The sequence below is a fragment of the Etheostoma cragini genome, chromosome 5 (assembly GCF_013103735.1).
Source record: "Etheostoma cragini isolate CJK2018 chromosome 5, CSU_Ecrag_1.0, whole genome shotgun sequence".
In the NCBI taxonomy this organism is placed as follows: Eukaryota; Metazoa; Chordata; class Actinopteri; order Perciformes; family Percidae; genus Etheostoma; species Etheostoma cragini.
The window spans coordinates 1930033-1955301 of record NC_048411.1 but is presented as its reverse complement, the minus strand read 5'-3'; the positions used below and the strand labels follow the sequence as shown (position 1 = coordinate 1955301).

Genomic DNA, 25269 nt, shown 5'->3' with positions numbered 1-25269 from the left:
CAGTGGACTTATCACAGCAGACGGGGCTTTTTTTTAGATGTAGGGCTTAAAAAGACCGGCGCCAAAATGGAGCGTTTTAGACAGAGAGTAAATACATTTACATTCAAACAGAGCATGAGAAAAATCTGGTTTTTTTAACATTAAACCATCTTTAAGCGGAAACAATAAAAAAGTAAATACAAACCTAAAATCAAGCCTGCTAGGGGACATTTAAACATATTTAAAACATCTGTTGACTTTTTGTGGACTTTTTCCCCAGCTAGTAAATATATCTCACATTGGACTGAGCAACATGTTATAATAGCCTCCCCCATTCCCTTCTTTACAAGTCTGGTGTAATGATGAGTGACGTTTCAAAGCATTGAGAACTGAAGGCTCCCTCCTCTATGGAGAGGCTGGATATATGCCACTCCCTATGGCTCATCACTTCATTTCATGCCTCAAATGCTAATTCCATCCAGTTGCCGCCCTTGGTCTTTGATATGCCTGCCGATCTGCAGGTGTAACCAGATCAATCACCCCCAACCTCTCAAATACGTCAGACTTGTCAGATGGTTTCAAGATTTCAACCTGAAATCTAACAGAAACAATTACCTGGACAGAGTAACTAATCCTCAGATAATGAATGAGATGAGCCAATCTGTGCTTCTTAAGCGTTTTCCTGGTGATGATAATGCTCACAGAGACGCTTTTGATGCTTCTCAATATACTTCAGTGGTACTGAATAACATGAGAAATGTGAAATGCGCAATTCATCTGAAACAATGTATGAGTATCTGCAGTCACTCTTGAAAGAGGTTTTAATGAAGTTTATGATTCACATTAATTATAGGCAAGCTGACAAAGTCTGTCTAATTACGTATCCCTTTGGCCCTTAACACCAAAGCAACAACTCTCTGATGTATGCTGATGCTCAGGAAGCCATGCCATGTTCCCAAAGCCATTTCAGGCTGAGGGGTTTGCTACATGTCACTGCAAACATAAAGTACGATTTCCAAATAGTCTGTTGAGCCGTAAATTGGGATATAGCAAGATCTGAAGTAAAAACAAGGCAAGTCTTGAATTATCTATGCACAGGACGCATGAACATGTTTAATAATGTCAGCGGATGAATGCAAACCCAGTAAATTCTACAACAGCACAAAGCATATGCAGAGCTGCTCCATATCGCCATATGTCGGCAGTAGGTCCTTCAGTAGTTGCAATAATTCCTCTGAAACAATACATCATTTGAGTCTTGTATACACAACTGGTACAGCTGCTTCTATTCTCACTTGTCTCTCCTCCCTGAGACGGAAGCACAATGGAACATACAGTAATGAACCATGGAGTAAGTAAACCTGAGTCCATTAAGCTCTAACAGATTGATTCAGCCACTAAATAATGCAGGCATTGAAAATGACAAATGTCCAATCAATATCTAATGCTTATTGCTACCCTTATGCGGGCTGTATTGATGGAGGTTCCGCCCATGTTGTAGCTCTACTGTGTCGTGAGAGAATGAATCAGTAGCAGGTTTGGGAGGAGCAAACAGAGCAGGGATGTTGTTAGTCTGCCTAATGCAAGACAAAGACAAAGCACAGTCGAGACAAAAGTAAGATTCCCAAGATCAAAGTCAAGACCATCACTGGAATTTATTCTGAGAGTGTAGAAAACATATGCTGTACAAGAAATCATATTTTCCCAGTGATTGCAATGTGAAGATAGGCAAAACAATGCCTAAAACGCAAAAATCACACACACATCAATTCAGCAGATTAGTAAGTGCAATAAAAACCCCACTAGTAAAAAGCCATTATTTATCGATGCACCTGTCCAACAAGGCTAAACAGGTTGCCATGCAGAAAATGATATTAAATCTGCATTGCCGCAGTCTCTCGTCCACCGTCTGTGTTTTCCATGAGCACAGCGCGCTAGTTAGGCTAACAGTGAATTGTTTGTCTGTATGGAGTCTGTTTATCTTGGTGTGCCATGTTTTTTACAATCTAAAAATCGGAGCTGCTGGCTGAGACAAATTAGCCCCTTCGCCTTTTATCAGCGGTAAATCTATTGCCCCCCCCCCCCCTTCTGTCTGGCTGCCTTGGTGTCTTTTTGTTTGTTTTTCCCATCCTCTCGAGTCACCACAAAAAATTCCTTAATGTATCCACATGTACCGTGTGTAGTCTTGCGCATTATGTTGTTATGCTGTTATGTCTTGTACTCTATCTTGCTATAATGCTGATTCTGATTCTGTTTCTGATGCATCTGAAGTGAAGTGTGCGCATGCGCTAACGTGCTAGCTGCCCCTTGCAGTGCTCCGTCTCTGTCTTCTTACTACTGGTGCTACTGTGACACAGAGTTTCCCTTCGGGGATCAATAAAGTATTTCTGAATCTGAATTCTTGCCGTGAAGGTGAGAGTACCAGATTCCCCTCAGCAGAGGGATGAATGACTGATACTGGCTGATGACTGGGACCAATACATCTCTTAAATCTTCATCCTTACTAAACTTCAATCCATATTTTGATATGGGGGGAATGGAATGGAATCAGGAATATGATTTATTTTGTTGATATTTTAGGTTGTTTCACATAGTGACGCAGCAGTTGGAAACATTACTGTTGAATACTCTTCAATAGTAATCTAGTTCTGAACTTAAGGAAAACCACACTGAAATAGGAAATGTGTAGCTAATATGCACACTTCTATATTTGTTTATGTATGGCAAGTCATATTACCATCGCAATATTAAACAACGTTATCGCTCATAGCAGAATCTCCACATATCGTGCAGGCCTAGGAAACTTTTAAGGAAAACTTCTCGAAATGAGAACAGACTCAGATCCCTGTAAATGATAAAAAGCTGTTATATAGGAAGAGGTCAATAAAGGATAGTCTCTGCACCATATGTAGCTACCAGATTGCATGGTATATTGTGCCTTGTCAACAGGCTCGTACAGCATTTCTAATTCTGACATTTTTTAAATCATTTTCCACGTTTGTCTCCTCCTTTTGATGAAGAAGTAGTAATACCAGGATTCCCCAGAGGCCTAAGATGTGTTCTTATCTTTGGAATGACTCAGTTTGTTGGAAAGGGCTCACATATGGTCAGCGCCCACTGTCATTTGCTGCTTGATGGACATGGGCACACGGGTGATTTTAAAGCTGCCAGAATGGATGGTGTCCACAGATGGCTGAGGCTTTATGGCCGCCTAAAAAAAGACATTCATTCCCTTTTCAAGGTGACTTATTTGACTGTAGAGGACTGCAGCCTGTAGGAGGGAAACGCTGCAGAAGTTTGGTTAGGGGCATGTCGGAAATGTTCAAGGTACAACTATCTGAATGTTGCTGTATGTATTATATAACGCAACCCACCACAGTGCTCGGCAGTACAAGAGAATGTTTGCTGTAATGAATGGGCAGAGAGCTCACACAGCTTATCAGCCCTAAACTGGGCTTATCAGGAAGGAACTTGCTCTGGGCTTATCGTAGCAGCCCCTGATAACTCATTGTAGCCTTACATTTGCATTTACTCTGTTAGTCCCGGTGAAGGATCAGTGTCTCAGTGTACAGAAAACAACATCAACAACACACCAAACTGTCCGAGTTACCTGCTGATTCTCATGGTCCTGGACTTATTTTATTTAAGAACGAGGCGGACTGAATGAAGGTGCTTTCACTACCGAAATCTAGCGAGATGAACAGCAGTACAGTAAATCAGTAGTTTTTAGGAGCACTGCCTTTGAAAAGAAGAACCAATGTGTATTTGATGGTGTTAGGAGTCATTCTCTGATTCTTAATGTAAACCTGGATATAAGAGCGCTGTTGTGTTGTCCTATTGCACAAGTAAATTCTGTTATGCCATTTAAAATATTTAATATGCACTCTAATGTAGGCAATAATCATGTTGTACAATGTGCTTTGATGTGTTTTGTGCCCTATTAAGACTTGCCTTCCACTTGTCTGTCCTGCTATTGGAGGATTTGGGTTTGGGTTCCTTAAGTGGAGTTAGTGAGTCAAGTTAAGCATCGAAGAACAATGTGGACCGCAAATTGTAGATTTTAGTTATAGGACAGTCAATTTTAGCATAAGGTCTGCTTTTATTAAAGTGCTCATATTATGAAACAAATCCCTTTTTCTGGGATTTGGGGTATTATTTTGTGTCTCTGGTGCTTCCACACGCATCTTCCTAAATCAATTCAGCTGTTGGAGGTGTTTACCTTCCTGTAAACCAATCAGAATCTGCCAAAATGTACAAGGGCCAATCACATCGTCACAACCCTGCTTTAAATCTGTTCCTCTCGCTGCTTCTGTAAGCTGTCATTTCAGGCAAAGCGTGCACCCCCCCCCCCCCCCCCCCCCCCCCCCCCCCCCCCCCCCCTTCCACCTCTAGTCATCGTCACCCAAAGGCACCCTGGGACTTACTCCTGCCATACGCTTAGTCGATTCCTTCACCCCCACCAGTGTCTAGACTTCCTTACCCCTTTTACAAATTATTCTATAACGATGGAGTCTAAAGCTCCAAAGACTGTACATTTTATTATGCTCATGTACAATAAACCTTTGCATATCTGCAAACAAGTCTCTCCTGACTGAAATGAAAGTCACTCCCAAAATTACAGACTGAACTTTAAGGTGGGCAACATAACCTTAATGCCTGCATCCAACAATCATGAGTGCAACTGGACATATTCAAGTAAAATGTGGATTAAATTGGATATACACATGCATATACGCTCATAGTTATATAGACATTGTCACACGTTAAACACAGCAACACAACTGGAGCGTGCCGACGCCCTTTTAATCCATTTGTATCTACAAATCCAGGTGGCTTGTTTTCATTTGTATCAGTGGGCATGTTCTCAGAATAAACTAAAAGCAACATCTGACAGCATCAAACTGCTGCTTTGAAGCAGCACCTGCTATGGTGTCGCCTGAAATAATTCTTACTGGCTCATTTAGGCTTTGTAGTTTTTTTTTTTTTGTTATTTAATCTTATCTATTTAGCAAGGTTACCATCTGTTAAAAATAGATTCACTGTGACATGAGAGTAGTGGGTGGCATAAAATGCAGCAAAATGTACAATGGGCTCTTGGGCTTATTGTCTGACTGACTGATAACTGATGCATCTTAGGCAACAGACAATCCATTTTTTAGGACAAGAATGATACAGTTCAACAAAAAAACTACAATACTTGAGTATAATGTTGCCTTGCAGTCAGTTAACTGTGGGCTACAAATTGAGCCCCATTTATTTAGCCTATATTTGTTTAAGTTTTGGCACATTGGCACAGGTAAAAGTATGCCGAATCAACTATTAGCAATTCCAGATGGCAATGGATGGATCTACAGGCAGCTAACAATGGACAACTGACAAAGTGAGAGTCTAAGGCAAGTTTTCTGTGACTTCTAAGCGGTTTCATGCATGTTTATTCAACGGATATCTGAGATAAGGATATCACCGGGAAGTTGAAGTCCCACTTAATTAAAATAACATGTGTATTGTGTCTTTTTACTGAGGTATGACTCAGACAAGGAGTACCAATTGTGATGCAAATTGTGGAAATTGGGCACAAAGCGTTTGAAAGCATCTAAACTGGCTCTATGTGTTAGCGTTAGCTGTGTGTGTATCACAGCCACAGCTGCAGCTCCAACAGATGGCTGTGTTGCTGAGTCAAACTTTAAAAACTAACTTCCTGTTATGATGCAACAGGGCAGTTCTGCTCAAACAGTATCTGTCTTGTGCCCCCCCCCGTGGGAAGGCATTACTTTTTTAGTGAAAGTGGATAGACAGGGAAGGTGTGAGAGAGATGGGGGATGAGGCGCAGCACAGGGCCGCAGGTTGGACTCCTAAAAGGGGGGCACGCTCTTACTGGCTGAGCTATAGGCCGGCCCTGCAAATTGATTTTTGGATTTATGAATAGTGATACATTTTCTGGTAATGTTAAATACACACAAGTGATGTGAAATCTAATCAGATCCCAAAATAATACAGTACTAAACTGTTGTACTGTAACTTGTCATCACATTGTAATAATTCTGCGGGGTGGGGGGGGGCTTTGTGAAGTGTAATTATGTCCCACTCCTCACTGGCTGTGCTGCTAGACTTTAATTAGCTCCATTCTCCTGACTACAGACAGATTATGACCAGATGTCTCGAGGCCCAGCCCAGGTGGTTGTGGAGAGGAGACTTCAAAGAAAAAGAAGAAGAAGAAAAAGAACTCATTTTTTGGTTCATTACTTCAGAAAGGAGTTCCTGGAGGGTTTAAGAAATGTCATTGAGACAAGCAGGCCACCCCATGAGTTCACACTTGAGTTTCTGGGATTTGCAAGTGTCTGATTGCTATGAAAATGATTTATTTAAGCAGATTGGATGGTTTCCTGATGGCAAAGGGAGAATATTGGCACATTGTGTGGGGTGAACTTATCTCAACGAGGAAACATACTGATTCCTCACAGTTTCCCTCTAATGATGTTTTGGTTCATTTGAACCATCTATGGCTTTCTTTAAATTAATAAAGGATTCATTGTTCACTCAAACGTTTCAACTGGGTGTTTTTATAATGGTCTACATGTTGTTTCAGAGGATAGGAAAATCATTTACTTTGTGACGGAAAATGAGAACATATTAAATAAAGTATAAACAATGTCACATATGGAAACTTGAGAAGAAATCTAATTGTATCAGTGTGTGCATTAGGAGCAAAACCCCACTCGATAATGTTTCTTTAGAGTCAATGGATTGAATGACTGCCATTTCATATAGATGAGCTGTTAACTTCACAACAGATACAAATATTAGGAAAATGAGAATAGAAAAGTTTCAGGCCACGTCAGATGTCAGTGAAACTTGATTTAATGCAGTGTTATATTTACGGACAGATTGTCCACAGGATAATACTCACGCCCAAAAGGAACTTTGAAATGAAAGGCAATGTCCCGGTCTCCAGAGATGCTATATCAGCAAAGACTCAGCAATGCAGACACATTACAAGATAAACACATATTGACACTTCTGGCAGAATTCATCATTTCTGTCCCCGACTACCTTTCTCCGTTGCCTCGTGGCAGGCAGGATGTTCATGTTCAGACATATACAATTATTTAAAAGGTGAAGCTATCAACTTCCTCTGTTTCTAGTAGATGGGAAAATGTGTTAAGCAGCACAATGTTAGGCAGCATCAATAGCTGATCCAGTAACGGTGAGAGTACATCCAGTTGATTATATTTTATTTTGCAATGGTTATGGAGCTTCCATGTATCATCGGCGATGCTGCGGATAATGTATCTACCCCTCACTACAACGTGCTGAGAGCATCTTTTAAATAACTGTTTTCTTTGTCTCTGCAGTAATATTCTCTCTCGCTCTCCATTTATTTCCATTTACAGGTCCTACTGTGTAAATTATTTCACATCCAAAACAGAAAACCTCAGAGAGATTTATGATTCATCTTTCCTTCCCTTGGTTTGATGTTATTCTCATTCTCATGGAAACAATCCTACAGTGCTATGTACTGTATAATCAACCCTAGCACATCCTAGCCTCCTCCCTGCTTAGAAAGGAGGCCAGTTCTTTAGATCATGGAAGCCTTTTTTTCTTCAGAGCAAAGCTACAGAAGCCGGAACTCACAGTAAATTATAAATACGCCATAACCTTTCTGCGTGAACCCTGCCTTTCATCATCTCCCTGTAGTCAGATGGTCCCGGGCAGGCTCAGCTATTGTACGCTGCCCTGGCTAATTGTTAAACGTCTTCTTGTCAATCAAGCCCAGGCGAAATGGCAACTCCTCAGCCGGTACTACAATGAGCTGCCTGAGCCACAGTACCCTTAGAGAAGTAATTGCCGTCCACTCGCCAGAAGCCCATCTCCATTCCATTAGCGCTTGTACAATATGAATGGTTGCAGTGGGTTGTTGACTGCAGACCTATTGAGGCTCGTGCAAGTCTCAATAGCCCCTTTTCAGTGGCATGTGTTACATTTCTACACTGACAGGCCAAACAGGAAGAGAGGTAATTGCATTGGTGATGGCATTGTGTTCGCCGACAGAGAAACACATTCCCTTCACTTCATCAATCAAAAAGCTCCTGTAAATATTCATAGAGGAAACAGAGTCAGAGAGATTATATGTGTGAGAGCCAAAACAAGTTCCTTGTTACACTACTTCATGTCAAGCCGTTCAATAGAGTTGTTCTAACTTTATTTAGCTGCTGTAGCTGAATTGATCTCCCTCACGTACTTCATCTAACTCAGTTGCATGGTTAGTTGGGTACATTTATGCAGCGCTACTGAATGACAAAACGCCGTGTCACCTTGGGGATGCTGTTGGCAGTTGGCACATAATACATAATGCTGAGTTAACACTCGATGATAATAGAAAAACAACCATCAGACACAAGAAGCTAGAGGACTGTGGCGTGATTGTCCATGGCAAAAAAACAAACAAAAAACATGCTGTTGATGTAGGGGGAGAGACGTCAATAAAGCACAGCAGCAATCTGTAAACCAAGATCCGTTCTCTGGCCTCGGTTCAAATGCTTTTTCAAAGGCAGCCGACACTTCAGAGGGGTCGCTGAAGTCATCTTGAGATTTTGAAATGGATGTGGCGATGACGTTAAATGGAGGAGTGGAATCTTTCAAGCACATCTCATTCCAATAAGCCAAAGGAGTGCGTTTAGATTCAGAATGGTTCCACTTGGCTGGAGAGAAACATTTTCTGAATTTAAACGCTAACCAATTCTTCAGCAAGCCCTTCGCTCACATGAAGCGTTAAATTCACCTCAAAGCAGCAGCAAAAGAGATTTACATTTTCCGTATACAGGCTTTAGAGCCTTTGGGTTGGTTGAAGATTTGCATTAAGGGGATTTTTTTCTCTCCTCCACTCCCATCTAAGAAACTTTGCAAAGTTTAATCATGGCTTGTGTTGACGCCCCTGGGTTTTGTATCTTAAGCTCCTTCCCCCTGGCTGGGAAACATAAGAAAACTTCATCATAAACTATTCAAGTCTGAATATAGATTTCACAAATCATTCCGACCGGGACTTTACATCTAAAAATTACCTCCTCAAATATTGGATTTGTAATTATGGCTTTTGGTGTGGCCTTCTTGGTGTACGACAGCACATGAAAGAGCCTCAAGCTTTAAAGGAACGCCTCATTAAAAAGCAACTTTTCCTGCCACAATTCACCAAGTAATTTCATCTTCTGATTAACACAGAAGCATTTCATTTAGTTTAAGAAAATAAAAAAGTGTACATTTTATTTAATATAATTGCTCTATCAAAGTCTCATTCCAATTACAATGCATTGTAACAGAAGCACGGGGAACCATCTGTGGTCCTTACCCGCATGCCGAGCTCGATGTTCTCGCCTCCGTAGACCTCCATGCCAGGATCCAGCAGACCGATCTCGCCAAAGTATTCCCGGTCAACCACGAAGGAGCAGCCGATCATAGCTGGAGTTCTGGATGAGCAAAGAAAGACAGCATCTTTTGAATATTGTTATCCAGCCACACACTTTTATATACCTACAGAGAATGCTAAAATATTCAAAGTAAGCAAAGCAGGTCTGCACTGTTATGTTGCCTTCCTTTTACCAGAGAGACCAGAGTGGCTCTGACACATTGACAATATGAAAATGCCAAGAGGAATAAAAAATAATTTGAATTTTTCAGCAGTCCAGCTCAGCCTGGTTTGGTTTCAAAATGCAGCCACTGTGGTCGAGGCAGAACTGTCTGTTATCCGATAACAATATATTGGTGGGGGTGCTAGATGTCTGTGCTTCAAGTCAGCCAGTCTCTTTGGTTATGCCAAGATGTGGTCCAGCTTTAAAGCAGCAATAATTTATCTATTGGCAACCATTCATTTGATATTGTGTTTCTGATAACCTGACAAATGTAACTCCGATATTCTATGTATTCTCTTTATTTTGTAGTTCTTTATCCTTCCCACCTAGCCTGGATACCAGCTGAATGTAGCCCCGCCAACAACATTTGAGGTTGGGAATTTCTGTCTGGACTTGATCCGTTGTGGAGCAACTACGGTCAAACCAGAACTGTTCGGACCAATCAGATTGTCAGGGCGGGCTTTGATACATGACAATGACGGACAGATGAGCAACAGTGACGTAATCAACCACTTCACCAAAGAAACTACTTTCAAAACTAGCACAACTCGAAATCACACAAGTTCAGCTGGTAGAGCAAGTGATAGATAGTACTTACTTTCCACCTTTACTAAAAGGAATGGTCCCACTTTAGCTGCTGTCCCCTCGGGGCTGCTTTTTACTACTATTATCTGGTAGGTCCTAAGTGCTCTGGTAAAAAGCCCCACAAAAAGCACTACATTCATACAGTACGCAGTACTGAGCTGTGTTATTTTTTCTCTAAAGTGACCAATGAGTGGCTTTATTCTTGAATGCCGCCCGGGGTACGTTCACCATATATTGTTAAACACACATACAAAAGAGGCATATGTGTGTGTGCCTCTTTGGTTTGAGAGACACGGCAGTAGTAAGTACTCAAAGTGGAAAGCTGCATTATGATTCCTTGATTCTATTAAAAGAGTGCACTGAGCCATGTTGTGTGTGAGCCAGATGCTTTTAGGTTTAGACTCCATATAAAACACTGTGGACCATCACCATGGAGTTATTTTGAAAATCCTTCATAAATCTCTGGTGCACGGATGAATGTAACACATGTACCATTATATTTCCAAAAAAAGCTTTTTGTTTGACATAAATCTATGATTTGACATTCATGGTACGCGTAGTGTCAAATTGATGCAAGTTGCTTAAAATAATACAGTTTAAAAAAAGTGTCAAAACATTACTTATATGAGGCGTATTATAGCAATTTAGTAGTACTCTCTTATTCTCATTAGTTATGTGAAGTCCATTTAGAGCGTCAAATACTTCTCAGTGGAAAATAAACTATACTGTAAATATAATTAGAATTACTGCACATTAATGCTGAGAATGTCTTAAGGTATTTATTCTAAATACCTTGGTTCTAAAAAGTATCTTTTGTTTGAACAACTCATGCGTGCTGACTCGTACTCTTATTGCCAGACGTAGCCTCATACAGTCTTTGTTTAAATTATAAGGCCATGACAGGGAGGCTTTCAAGTGCCATTATTTGCACTCACTGTGCAGATAAAAAGACAGGCGCAGCACACACTCAGCCTTCGTTCAACTCATCCTTTCTCCTCTCCTGACAAGTAACCTACCTTGCTTGTCTGCACAGTGTAAACTTTGTGCAGCTCTCATTGAGTTCTCTTTTTAAATGTCCCATGACATGGTGCTCATAAACCTTAGTGGTCCCTAATACTGTATCTAAAGACTTTTACATAGACCTTAGTGGTCCCCTAACACTGTATCTGAAGTCTCTTTTATATAGACCTTAGTGGTCCCCTAATACTGTATCTGGAGTCTCTTTTATATAGACCTTAGTGGTCCCCTAATACTGTATGTGAAGTGTCTTTCCCAAAATGCAGCCTTGGTGCAGAATTACAGCCACTAGAACCAGTCCTAAAACTTCTGAGTCTGTAGCTTTTGAGGATAGAGGGGACCTCATAAAACTTCATAAAGTGAAATGTTCATGCCATGAGACCTTTAAAATAAGCTCCCTGGCAATGTAAACATTTCCTGTTTTGGTACAGACTCAGCACCTGAAGTCAGATGCATGTGATGATGACACTAAAAACACGTTTGTTATGTTTGCGATGCTTTTTAGCACCAGTATGAAATATTGTCACACTGATAAGTCTTAACTTCAGCGGGTACTGTAAAGAGGAAAGAAAAAAGAAGAAATTATAGAAAAGCTTGGTGCCTGTCTCATTTGTCGGGGGTGCACAGTGATAAAACATGCAATATGAAGGCATGAAAAGCGTAATTCCCCCTACTAGAGCCAATGAACTCAATTTAAATAAGTAATTAGAGCCAGCTGTTCCTCCAAAAATACCAGAAAATAGAGAGGTTGAATGCTATGTCCACTTCTAGTTTATAGAGTCAAAGAGCGCCGGTTGCACTTGGACTCGCAATTTTTTCAGCAGTATTCAACAATCAGACAAAGAGAAATCGATCATAGAAAAGCCAAAGGTACCAGCTTTGGCATTGACTAAAACATTCAATAGGCTTTGAGGCAACACAGCTCCTGTTTCTGCTCTGTGAGTGCCTTCAATCACTTGGGTGTGAAATAAAACACAGTCTCTAGTGGCTTTTTGGGAAAATGTTGTAAGTGGGAATGACACACCCAGCAATTGTTCTCTCTCTGTCACCACTTTTTAGTCACCCGCACTGTTGCTCTGGCTCTTTGTACCTACACCCATACAGCACAGAGAAGTCACTTCAAACAGCGACGTAAAGAATGTGTGTTTGAGACAAACAAGACGAAATTAGTGTTTCTTCTGGACTACGCTACACATCACGGATTCATGCTGGAATTTTTTTTCAGTGGGTTTCTCACTTAATGTCATTAGCTTTAGGTTATTTTTAGTGTGCACATGGTGTGCCTGCAGGGCTTATCCGCCCCTCCCACTCCTTAACTTTGCCCCCCCACCCCCCAGAATATTTGCTTGTAGTATGCAATATGAGCATCTGATCCATGTATGCAATTTGGCAAGACAGACTTTTATAATAGATTGCTTACTTGTCTTCCAGATAAAGACACTGCAGTTGAAATTGCTTTTTGAACTTGGCATGTGGCTTTTCTGTCACCTCACATTTCAAATGGTATTACAACCCTGATGCATCAAGCAAGGAATGGGAGGAAAATCAATGACATGTCATCATTTTGTATGGTTTCTTACTTATAATTATAAGTAAGAATTTGATTTATCATAATCCTCTTAAATCCGATTATCTTAAAAACAATTGTAAAGGATCTTTCATGCATAGCTACTATTGATAAACATAGCCATACCTGATGACAAAATACTACACGGAACTTTGACATTTTATCTAAAAGCCCTCTATTGTTGTTAAATCATGTGTGTCATTTGTCGTGTGCATCATTAATTGTTACATCTGCTTAAAGTGATTAACTGTAATTAAAATGTAATTAATCAGTTCGGCTTCAGCTGTCCTACATCAGATACACCGATGTGATTGGTGCAGCTCGCCTCTGGCCCACCCATATCAGATACACTAATGTGATTGGTGCAGCTCGGCTCCAAGGGCATAGTTAATGAGCAGCATTACTCGATGCCAGAGCAACTGAGCTGAGCAAATTCAAATTGTTCTCTTTCTAGAACTCTGGGTTTCCATGGTACCTTATAACAGTAAATTGCAGAAACTATAACTGCATCTGTTGTTTACTCGTGTCTGAGTCTCATATTTTCTTTGCTCAAAAGTGATTTAAACTGTGACCAGAGCAGATGTTTGATGTGGGCCTTCCTACAAAGCTCTTCTCTTATCCAAAAACATCGCTTTCCACTTAGGAAACAGTGTCCATGTGGTTTTCTTTGACTATTTCAGGTTTCTGTTTAAACCACCACATGGTGGACATTTTCACTACCAGCCTCTTCTGTCCTGTCAATAATCCCTGTACATACATTTCCAAAGCAAAAACATCTCTTTGTCAAATCTCCAAAAGATGGTTGCAGTCCAGAGTGTGACAGTATTGTGCCTTCTTGTTCCTTTTTACTCGCTTTGTAGAATGTGTCTAAGCAGACAGAAAAGGCTTTGAGACTGAATGGGCACAAATTGTCTGTTGTTGATGGGCAGAAACCTTGAGGAAACAAGCGGGAGAATGATTACCAATAGAAATCCACACAGCTGACACACTTCAGCTGGCCCTTGAGGCGGTCTGCCCATTTGCTGCGCGGGGTAACACGACCCAGCTCTGCAGTGAATGAGGCTGTTCAAGATTTCTTCTATCCCAGGTCTAGCACTTATTAAGCTCAATAATACATGGTTTTCGTAAAGCCTGGAAAAGGCTTCAATATTTAAGCCAACGCTATAAAAGTTATCACATTGTTTGTTTGTATAACAGCAACTGTATCAAATTAAACCTTTATTGCTCTGCCTTCGCTGGACCGAGCGAGGTAATGAAACTGCTTTGGAATTCAGTTTTTATTGCCCTTGGTCAAAATTCAACAGCATGTGGGAATGTTTAAGCTTTATAAGTTTGGAATATTAGAAGACATTCTCTTAAGAAGCATCAGTATGTTTCATGTTTGCAGCTAGGCTTTCAGTGATATTTATCCAAAAACGTAGCTTATTCTGATTCCAGCAACGTTCAATTTGCCGATGGGTTTAGAATCAACTCATTTTAAAGCATGACAAGGTCAATTCTAAAATACTGCAGGCCCTTGAACTCCCCATTTGCCAGTGTGTTGCCTCAGACCCTCAGTTAGGCTTCTTCAATTCTTGCCATGTCTGTTATTAATACTAAGTTCAGCCTTTTGGCCCTGGAACAACCTGGCAGAGAAGCTTTTACTTTTATTTTTGCTGGTTAATCATGCTCTCTATCTTTGTCCTTAATCTTGTGGCATCCTTTATTGTTCTATTTAGTACACCAAAGTCAAGGCACGTTGCCACGGTTGGAACGTTACACATCTCACTTGTCTCAAAACTCAGTCAGATCAGTCCCTGATTCAAAAGAGCAGTGTGTAGGGTTTAGTGGCGTCTTGTGGTGAGGTTGCTAGAATGTAGTCTCCGAACTGGTCACCCAACAAAACCATCTGGTTTTACCAGTCCAGTCCGGTGTACCAGGCTAAACTAGTTGGATTTAATGCTAACCGGTTGAAATGGGCATTTGTCACTCTGACGCCTTCTGTCAGATTAAATAGAGCCTGACATAAGCAACCTGTGTTAACGGCATCACAACGCTAAATCCTACTTGTACTGCAAGCAGTTTTGGGCAGTAGCGTTACTAGTTTAACTACCTGTCAGTAGCGTTGCCGTTTTCTGAACCAAATTTTTAATTTATCTAGTCGCAAAAATAACAATGAAATGCTGCGTTACTGACTTCAGACCAGGTTTTTGTTGGTCACTGGCACAATCACCCCTGTCTGCTTCTGCAAACTTGTGCTTACCATCATCACCTGTAGCTAATACACAGACTACTTAATACAAACCTCCTCCAAAAAAGCCAACCTATCCCTTTAACCGTGCACCTGGGAGGCAGCTACAGTTTTTCTGTTAAAGAGCATTTTAGGCATGACCACATTTGCTATGTGCATAGTGCACCTAGCTTTATATGTCCTTTTTTTCTCTTATTTTGCTTGCACGCACTCTAGAATCAAGCCCAGCCAGAGATATTGAACAGTATCGAGGAGTATTAATAAAAGACATCACATTCATTTTTGCTGCTACCCCTCTCTTTGTGGTATTCTAGTGACTGCTATCTCCCTGTCTCTCTGTTGTTGCTAGTCATCATGCTAATGTTCTCTTCTGAGGGCTCTAAGATTTTCTTTAAGTTATCGCAGAGAAGCTGCATGGTGGGCTGCATGCTCCAGGACCTGGCGTTGTATCAAACACCCAAAATGTGACTTCTCTAATATTCTCCACGCTCCTAAACATGGAATGGACAAATAGCAGGTAAACATCCATTGATACATACTCAGGTCATGCAGATATACCCAGAAAGCCTAACCACACAAACAAAAGTAGCATTTCCACAGCATTCATTTGGAGTCTTGCCATTCCCACCACTTCTGGAGAGTTTCTCTGTTTTGTTTCTGTTTAGTTCCATTCCTCCGTTTTTTTTTAAAGCCCTCCAGTGGCTCAAAGAGCATAATCCCACTCTGGTTTTCTGGTAGACTTTTAAAACGACTTCCATTTAATATATTCAGACCTTCCTTCTATATGTATTCAAGCTTTCATTCAATATCTTCAGACTTTCATCATATTTACACTTTCAGTCAATATGTTCAAGGTTCATTCCACATAGTCGAACTTCTGATATATGTAACAATTACTTTCCTAAATGGCATGCCATATGTATATACATATATATGTAGTTATCAGTCAACACAATCAAAGTGTCACACTTGTAACAGCAACCTTCATAAAGATTAATCTCATCAAAAACACAGGTGGTGCCAGAACTTTAGTGACGTCAGATTTTATTTAATAAGTTATATATGCAGTATCATCTATCTATATATATCTATGCAACACCCTACTCTAGCTCTTTCTCAATCCATTAAAGACCAGCATGATTTGCCCGGGGACGCATATAATCAATCCTAGGATTATCCAGAAACATGATCCAAGTCACTTTTGTCCTGCATTCAGCAGTGAAAACAATGGTATGCCCTGATCATATACAACACACAATTACCCTAATGCCACTGCATCGCCGTGGTCTTTGTCATCCCGCATCAAAATGACTACATTCATCGTGGTAATTAGACGGCTTTGTACGAGAAGCCTTTATTTGTGAGTTTGGGTGGCACTTTGGCCCTTAGAGAACCTTAGTCTGATGGTTCCACACATGAATAAATCATATCTTGAGCCTATCCATATTTCATTAAACATCCTCATCTATAATGGACGCTGTTCGCCAGCCGAGGGCCTCACCTGATAGGGGCAGTCTCATCGCCCTTGTCCAGCCACTCCTGTGGGGGGATGATGTACATGCACCACAGCCCCCAGTTGTAGCCATGGGCGGCGTTGGCGTACTGCTGCACCTCAAACGTGTTGTACTTGATGTTGTCTATGGCGGGCAGGATGATGCGGGTGTGATCCTCCTTCATCCGGGTCAGAATAGGTTCAGCCCTTTGGACAAGAAGAGAGGCAAAAGTTAAGAGTGGACTTTCTCAGTTGAGTATGCAGGGAATTCATTTGCAAAAAGTGAAGAAAGACAGCGAGAGGGGAACAGTCTGCCTTGGGGCAAATAATAAAGCCATGCATATTTTCCATTCTGCCCCTGTAAAGGTTTGATGTGTTAATAATGCAACAATGTTCGAATGAATAAAACTTGAATGGTAACCTAAAGTGGAAGCTGGGAATGTGGTTTTACAGAATCAATGTGCAGGAAATCAACCCAAATATTTTTCAAATCTACTGTAGACCCCGGTTCCATGACACTCTGCCAGCTATGGATGACTGGGGATGTCGTCTTAACTTTCACTCCAGCGCCACATTTACACGGGTTTTTCAGCGAGGATGCAGTCTGTCGAATCAGCATCTCTTCAACATTAAAAACGACTGCCAGGATCCGCTTCCCTCCACCGTTTATGATGTCGAGGTCTTGCAAAAATGAATTTTCCGCAGAGCAACAAATAATATCATATCGCTTTTTTATATCTCCTGCTCATGAAAAACGAAATGTCAAAATGTGACACTTATCCCGGTGAGAGACCTGATAGGAGGCAAAACCTGATGAAGCAAAACACATCGGGTGAAAGGAGAGGCTTAAGTCTGCTCCGGGGAAGACTATCCACTCGCTTTCTTTTTTTTACCTCTATGTGAAGCGTTGCGAGTTAGTTTGTGGAAAAAGGCCTTGCTCTGAGCGCTTGATACAGTTTCATGGCTTTAGCTCCGAGGCAGCTTTGACTGGCACACATTTCCTTTAGAGCATAATAAGTGGAGAACAGGGGCAATTTCACAAAATATCCCAAGGCAAAGAGTAGCTCTTCACATGGCAATTTGGGATAAACACCTCAAAATGATTGGTGTGTCAGTCCGCGCCCTCAAACTTTAATAATGGTTTTTGTCTTAGCTCATCCTGTGGAAGGTTAGGAGTACAAGAGAACCCATCAGTCACTAAGAACAAGTCACGGGCCTGAAAGTGGCCTCTGATGGAAGTTAGTCCAGTAACTGGGTCAATAGTAGTAGTAGTAGTAACATGTATTCGACTACTGTAGAGCTACTACAGTATTCCTCCCTCTAGCAGAATTATACCTTACATCAAACACGTCTTTAGATGCCACAGTCCTACAGTTCGTTTCCTACAAATGTACGCAAGCTAGAACAAAGAAGCCAGCGTTGTGCCATTAAAGTTTCACGTCCAGACTCCTTTTAAAAGTAAAACATTGACTTATTTTGAAGTAAAAGTTGGGAAAATGTTGGGAAATTCCCTTATTTGGTTTTGTGCGAAGACATAGTGGAGATGATTGATCCCACTCCCACGTCTGTAACTTCAGACAGAGCGAGGCTAGCGGTGCTTCCTCTCTTTATGCTAAACTAAGCTAATTGCCCCCGGGCTCCAGCTTACACAACTTTAGCTGGGTGCGCTGTTGATCTTCTCACCTAACTCCAAGGAAAGAACATCATTTCCCAAAAGCTTTACCTCTAAGGCCATTTTTCTCAATTATTTTATCCTTTAAGTTATATTTTGTATGTTTATATGTTAAAGATGAGTGTCAGACCAGTTGAGATGCTGTTTCTTTCTTTGTCTAACCAACGGATGAAATAAATGCTAATTCCAGTTTTGTGTCTTTGTTTACCTCAGAGTATCTTGTTAGTGTGTGTCTAATTTGAACTAATATTATAACTAATATAACATGTGAGTTCTTTTTAGCTACACACCTTTTGCGGAATGCATTTTCCCCACACAGACCAACCCCCCCATACCAATCATAAGATGAGACATCATCCAAAGCACGAGCATCAGCCCAACTTTTACATTACATTTAAAGTTGTCTCCATTGCTTCCAGTAAAAGCTGATCTCAGCCGTTTGTTAACAGGTCCTAAGAGGCAACTCTTAGCTACCGTAGGAACTGTAGTGCCATCCAGGACGAATGGGTTCTGTTGATGCCACACAGTAAAGCTCCCTCTGCTATTTAAAGCCTTGGCCAAAGGCAACACGGTCTTGGGATCCATATGGTGCAGACTGACACCGAAATGCTGCTGGCACTGGCTCCATTTGTATAATCTTCTCATGCTGGGAGATGATCTCCACCATATCTTCAAAGCAAGTCTTCACACGCTCAATTCTTCACATGATATATTTATAAATTTATGTGGGGAAAAGAGAGGGTCTTGTTATAAAATGATAACTGCATCTCTCCAGTACACTTCCACACTCCAACTTTCAGACTATCTCCCCTCCCGCTGACTTTCTTTCTGTCTGTCTTCACCTGGATCCCCTCCCTCCCCCCATCTACTTCTCTTCAAAACGTGCTATCCATTTGTCTTTGAAAAAGCAAAATGGCTACTTATTACATGAAGCTAGGGGACAGAAAGTACAGAGAGAATGGATCGAAATTGCATACTATGGGATGTCAGTAAAATTCGGAAATAATACTTAGAAATGGAATTTAATGACACGAGTGTCCAATAAAAGCTGGCAGATGGATCTTTCTGACTGTTTTCCAAAGTATATTACCTGTCCTAGACACATGTTTGAGTTTTCTCCTTCAATTTGTAGTATGACAAAGAACCTGTTACATGTTAAAAAATACACTCAGTGGGCATTTTAATAGGCAGACGCGTATAATCTATTGCAATCAATCTGCGCCATAAATTCTACCTTAACAAAGGTTATAATCTTCATTATAAACGTTTTTCTTGACATTTCCAAAATGTTCTGAGGGTTACAAAATGTACATCACACTACACTGAGGAGTTTCTATATTTTTGACATTCCATTTAATCCCTTTGTTGTTGTCCCATAAAAGGTTTTTTATCGATGTTTTAACTTTTTCTCACGTTTTTGTCCTTTTTTCAACCCTTTGTCATTTTTTTGACGTTTTCAACACTACGTGACACTAACTTATTAACTTTAGTTTTACAGTTGTTTTTGGAATTTATGGTCAATAAACCTCATTTATAGGAAGTTATACCTAATGTTTGAGTTAGAAAAGCAGAAATTAGGAATTATTTAGACTAAATTAAAGGAATGGATGTTGATGGATAATCACGGACTGGAATATGTCAACTTTTACTCAATACTATTTCAAAACCACAAATGCTGTAAAATTGAATAAGACGCCCCAAAATCAATGAAAGTAGAGATTTGTACTTGCCAAAGAGTGTTGTGTGGAATCAATGGTGTTATTTTGGGGAATTAAAAAGAACACTTATATAGGAAAACGGGTCCCAATTTGACCCGAGGACAACATAAGGGTTAAATACATGACACCTCCTAACACAATCCAGCTCAGTACAACGCCATCACTAACTGTGACCTCAATGCTATAACATAGTTAACTACAAATCCGTGACCTCATAAAAGTAGATTTATGGAAGAACAGATGTACTGAGTGCACGCGATGTGCTTAAAGTGGACACCAAGTGTAAGATCATCAACATTCCCTTGGTCAGATGTCTTCACTTGCTCCAACAAATCAGTTTTACTATAATTCTTCTAGAATTAGTCAACACATGTGCATTCTGAATATAAGGGGCACCAACACAGAACCAGGGACCACTAAAGACCAGACAGCTGCCTGTAGCGTGCAACACAGACCTAGAGGGGTCCAGGGGCATCCTCGGGGGGGATACTTTCTCAGCTAATTACACTATTTTTCAAGCCATTTTAGATAATAGAACGCCTAAAATATATACATAAAATGGGAAAATAAATAACAGTTGATAGCAAATATCACCCTGTTGATCCTGCATCCTATTTTGTATCTAATTGTTCTCCGACTGACTGCAGCATTTTGAAACCAGAGCACAACAGATGTTGAGGGTAACACATTTTCACCCATGCCAACTAAAAATGAGGCAAAAATTGTCTGAAATTACTATGTTTATTCATTGTTAGGCGACATAAGTAGGGTACGAATTTGGCGTGAACAGCATGACTAATCTTACCTATTTCTGTTACACAATGGTAGAGAAGATGTCACACAATGAGCGTTGCTCTTGCAAGCTGGCCTGGGTAACCACTGCACACGTTTCCTAGCTCTAAATTTCAAATGTGTGCAAGAAAAATGGATTTCTGACCTTGTTTGCTGAGCTGTTGCTGCTACTGAAGCTCCTTCTACCCTCCCTAACCTCCTGGAGCTCTCTCTACCATCCCAGCATCTTCCGCTCATCTCCCAGCGTCCTTGAGAACCCCCCTCCCCCCCCCCAAAAAAACAGAGCGAGCCAGCAGCTCCTGTACCTTAGGGATCCATGAGGCTGATAAGATAGAGACACTCTGGAAATGAGGACACATCTGGTTTTGACAGACGAGCCAGTGTCATTGCTCTTCCTGTATCTGCCATTTCATCTGTATAACAGTGAGAGGGTTATTCATCCACATTGGCCCAAATCATTCTCTGTTCCATATTACAATAGCATTTCCCCCCCTTCCAGCAATGACTCATCCGATATTATGAATACATGTTGACAACCGCCATTGCAAATCTGCTCCACCATGCCATTTTTTGTTGCGGTTCATATTGAAGCAGGAGCTCCTCTGATTTATTAACTCTTCGTGGCTGACTGTTTGTCTTTTTTAATAGCCAGTACCCTAGTGGAGCTTCGCATCACGCTGTGCACACATTTTGTAGAATTAAGCAAACAGTATGGCGTGTTACGAGCCAGGATGAATACCACTGCACAATTGCAATTCTTATCCGCTTTAAACAACCTCTGAGGATGTTTCATTCTGTGTTCTACCTCAGTGCTGACATAAACAACCTGCCACTCTCTCCTTTGATATTACCTTTTTATTTAGAGTTTACAGATCATCCATCCATTATGTGTAACCACTTTATCTTATTCAGGGTCACGGAGGAGGCTTATCCCAGGTGACATTGGGCGAGAGGCGAGGTACACACTGGAATAAGTCTCCAGTTTATCACAAGGCTGACACCTTCATGCTCACATTCACACCTACAGACAATTTAGAGTCAAAATGGAACAAACCTGCATGTCTTTGGACCGTGGGAGTCAACCGGAGAAAACCAACGCCCTAGCCAGGCCAACAAGTTCCAACCCAGAACAATTTCCACATCATCACATCTCAAATAGTTAATGATTCTAAAGCAGCAGATTATCAAATTATGGAATCTAACAGTATCAAGCACCATCATGGCCCTCAGAGCCTAAAATAAGATATCCTTTAATTCTGCACTGGCATAACGCAGTAGAATATGTAAGATAACATGCAGGGGAAAATTTTTTAAATTTTAATATACTGTAGCTTTCATGGATGACCCTAATGATTAATGTGAGAGTATGCATAAGAATGGCAAAGCAAATTGAGGATAGTGTACGGTGGCCCTGACAGGCCAAAACATGCAACAATTAGAAAACACACACAAATATACCACAACATGCAACAATAAGAAAACACACACAAATATATCACAACATGCAACAATTAGAAAACACACACAAATAAACCACAACACGCAACAATAAGAAAACACACACAATTATACCACAACATGCAACAATTAGAAAACAAACATAATTATACCACAACATTACGGAAGTGTTTTCTTGAGACATTTTTCAGATAGAGTAGGTCTAGACCACGCTCTATAATTTACATAGACCCAACAGTTCTAGTAATTCCACCAAGAGTGGCAAGGAAAAACTCCCTTTAGGAAGAAACCTGGGACAGACCCAGGCTCTTGGTAGGCGGAGTCTGATGGTGCCGGTTGGGGGTATTTAAAGTCACAAATAAAGATAATGCAACTATGACTAGAAATAGTAGTAGTGAGGAGTGTTAAATATTAGACACACATGGAGTTGAAATACCAACTTGAAAAGAGTTAAATTATCCCTGTGGGGCGCCCAGATATCTCAGTCGACCCCCCCCCCCTTCTCTCCTATCATGTCTTCTGCTGTCCTATCAAAATAAAGACTGAAAATGCCCCAAAATATGATCTTAAAAAATTAAAATAAAAAAACATTATCACTGTGGTGTGTCAAATAAACTCTGATAGTGTTCATGTGTGTTTGCTGTGTATATGTGCCGTGCACATGACAGTGCGGTGTGTCTTTGAGAAGAATCTAAGCCTGCAGTGCCTCGAGCCATTTGTAAGCGCATTAAATCTCTGGAAATGTGAGGCCGTCCATAATCGTCCTCCCGCCTGGCTGTTTCACACAGCAGCTCAGACGTGTACATGCAGAACACATATTAATGTAGGCCAGTCTCCTGCCTCCCATAAGAAATGCAGATATCTAAAGAACGTACAAAAAGGTATCCATGCAGAATCTCAATTAATTATGGTGTCAGGGCTATTTGAAGTAGAGAGTGCGTTGCAGTAGCATGAACTGGAAAAGGTTCCTATTGTGCCATGTTAGATCCCACACTAATACGACTGATCGGATACAAATGTAAAGGTGGCATAAATCTCTGTCTTTTCGGTGGTTTTGGAGATCCGCCTGGCCGGTGCTCTGTGAAGCATTAAGTATAACTGCAGCTTTCTTTCTCGTCTCCAGACAGATATAAACACTGAGCCCCCGCCAGACACAGTGAGCGAGAGTAAAGACCTGATTTACTTTTGCTAGAAAAATATTTCCTCAGCCTTCAAAAGCTCAGAAATGTACTTACCATTGGATCTCATATATTACCACTCCACCTGCATGCCATTATAAACAGACATAGCACCACGATATCACCAAAAGGAACTGACATCAAATATGGATGTGTCAAATATTACATATTTGACAATTATAGGAGGCGGATGTTGGTTTTCTTCCCTTTCTTACTATTATGAATTACACCAGTTTCATTCTTAGATAAACTCACCAGGCCACATGGCGGCAGAGCATTCCACATTCATCAAAGTGTTGCTTTGTGAAGCATGCATTTCATTACAACCTCCCTGCAATGCCAATCTTATCTCCAGCACACACTGAGCAGGGAGGGGCTGCAACGCTTCTAATCACTAATCATTAAGAACCTGAGATTGCAACAGTGCGGGGACTTAAAAAAAAAACTAATAAATATCAATTTCCCTGCACTCCCCTCTGCAGCTGCATGGAAGCACACAGTCTTAATTACAACACGCTCCCATTTCCTGCCGTTAACTCTGTTTATTGACAGAGCATTCAAAGGGAAAAAGGTCCTCTTTGGAGCAAAAAAGGCCAGCCGTTGTCTCTATGACGGATGGATGTAAAGTGTTAGAGATGGATTATGAACATATAGCTGATGCAATACCGCCTTAATGATAGGCAACGATTTCATATCCTCATATTAAAGCAGAGCAAAGCTGTAGAAAACTGATTCCATCACTGCTCTGGTTGAAACTGCTCACTTCTTACTTCCATAAAGCAACATGGTGTAAAGGAATGGGAAACAGCTGTCAAGTGCTCTGTACAGTATGCTACAATTATGTTGGCTTTAACAGTAATGCGAAGCAGCATTAATTTCCAGCTGCAAATGTGCAGCACCGCAGGTGGAATGCCATGGCGATGAATCACAGCGCTGCAGCTAAGAGCTGGCAGCGTAGTCTCCGGCTCCAAATGCACAGGCATTGTGTACAAGGTCATTGAGGGAGACTCGCCACAACGTCTAGAGGAGCCATCCATCTCACTTATCACTTGACTGTGCAATGGTGAATAATCCTATTATGATAAATAGGGGCTTTTTCCATTGTAGCAAATAGATAGTGTAGATACCACAAGTCAATCTATCTGAATAAAAGAGCAGCGCAGAATGTTTGCAGACGTACAGTAATAATAAATGCACACTCACACACTCAAAAGATAACTAAGCAGCACAAAGAAGGTTCTCGGAGATGCCTGACATTGCTTCCATTGCTATGTTGCTTTAGCCAGCACCTATTTGTAGAAAAACCACAGGGATTCTGCTCTACTTTTAATCGACTCCTGTAAATAAAACAGCACGCAAAGCAAATCAAAAACTCCGGAAAAAAAGAAGAAATCAAGGCAGCGGGTTATCAAGGGAACATGGAGGCGAGTATGTGGGTGAGGGTGTGTGGGGGGGAAACAGAAAAGAGAGGTGTGAGAAATTCACACAATGGCAGCAGGTGAACTAACTCAAAGGAAGTATGCCGACACAGCCTCGGCATGTAGAACAAGGGGGTGGAGATGGCAAAGCACGAGAAGTGAGGAGGAGGAAACCTACATGGAGGTGAATGGGTTATGTGGGGGCATGAAAGGCACGTCTTTTTAAAAAAAAAAAAGCAGATGGGGAAACAGATGACGGATCACCACGGTATCAATTATCATCGGTATTGCAGCTAGGTAATGATGCAACTTTCTCCCTGACTGCCGTTTGTTGGCTATGTGTGTAGTACGCAGAGTAGAGAGCGGCAATGCTTAATGTACATCAAAACACTACAAGGGTTACAAGGTCACTGTAAAAAAATCAATAAAATAATACAAGCAGGGTGATGCTCACACTGTGTTTTCATGTTATCTTAACAAACCAGAGACAGGGACCCATATATATATATATATATATATATATATATATATTGCTATATA

The 25269-nt window shown here is 40.9% G+C and overlaps 1 protein-coding gene across 1 annotated transcript in view; it reads right to left on the bottom strand.

The window, feature by feature from the left end:
* Window positions 1-25269, bottom strand: part of galnt9 (polypeptide N-acetylgalactosaminyltransferase 9) — a 90898-nt gene that overhangs the window by 27698 nt on the left and 37931 nt on the right. Inside the window, exons 5-6 of the mRNA XM_034872415.1 lie at window positions 16503-16700; window positions 9323-9440 (exon numbers count right to left, since the gene is read on the bottom strand). Coding sequence (XP_034728306.1) covers window positions 9323-9440; window positions 16503-16700 — 316 coding nt within the window. The remainder of the gene's footprint in view (window positions 1-9322; window positions 9441-16502; window positions 16701-25269) is intronic.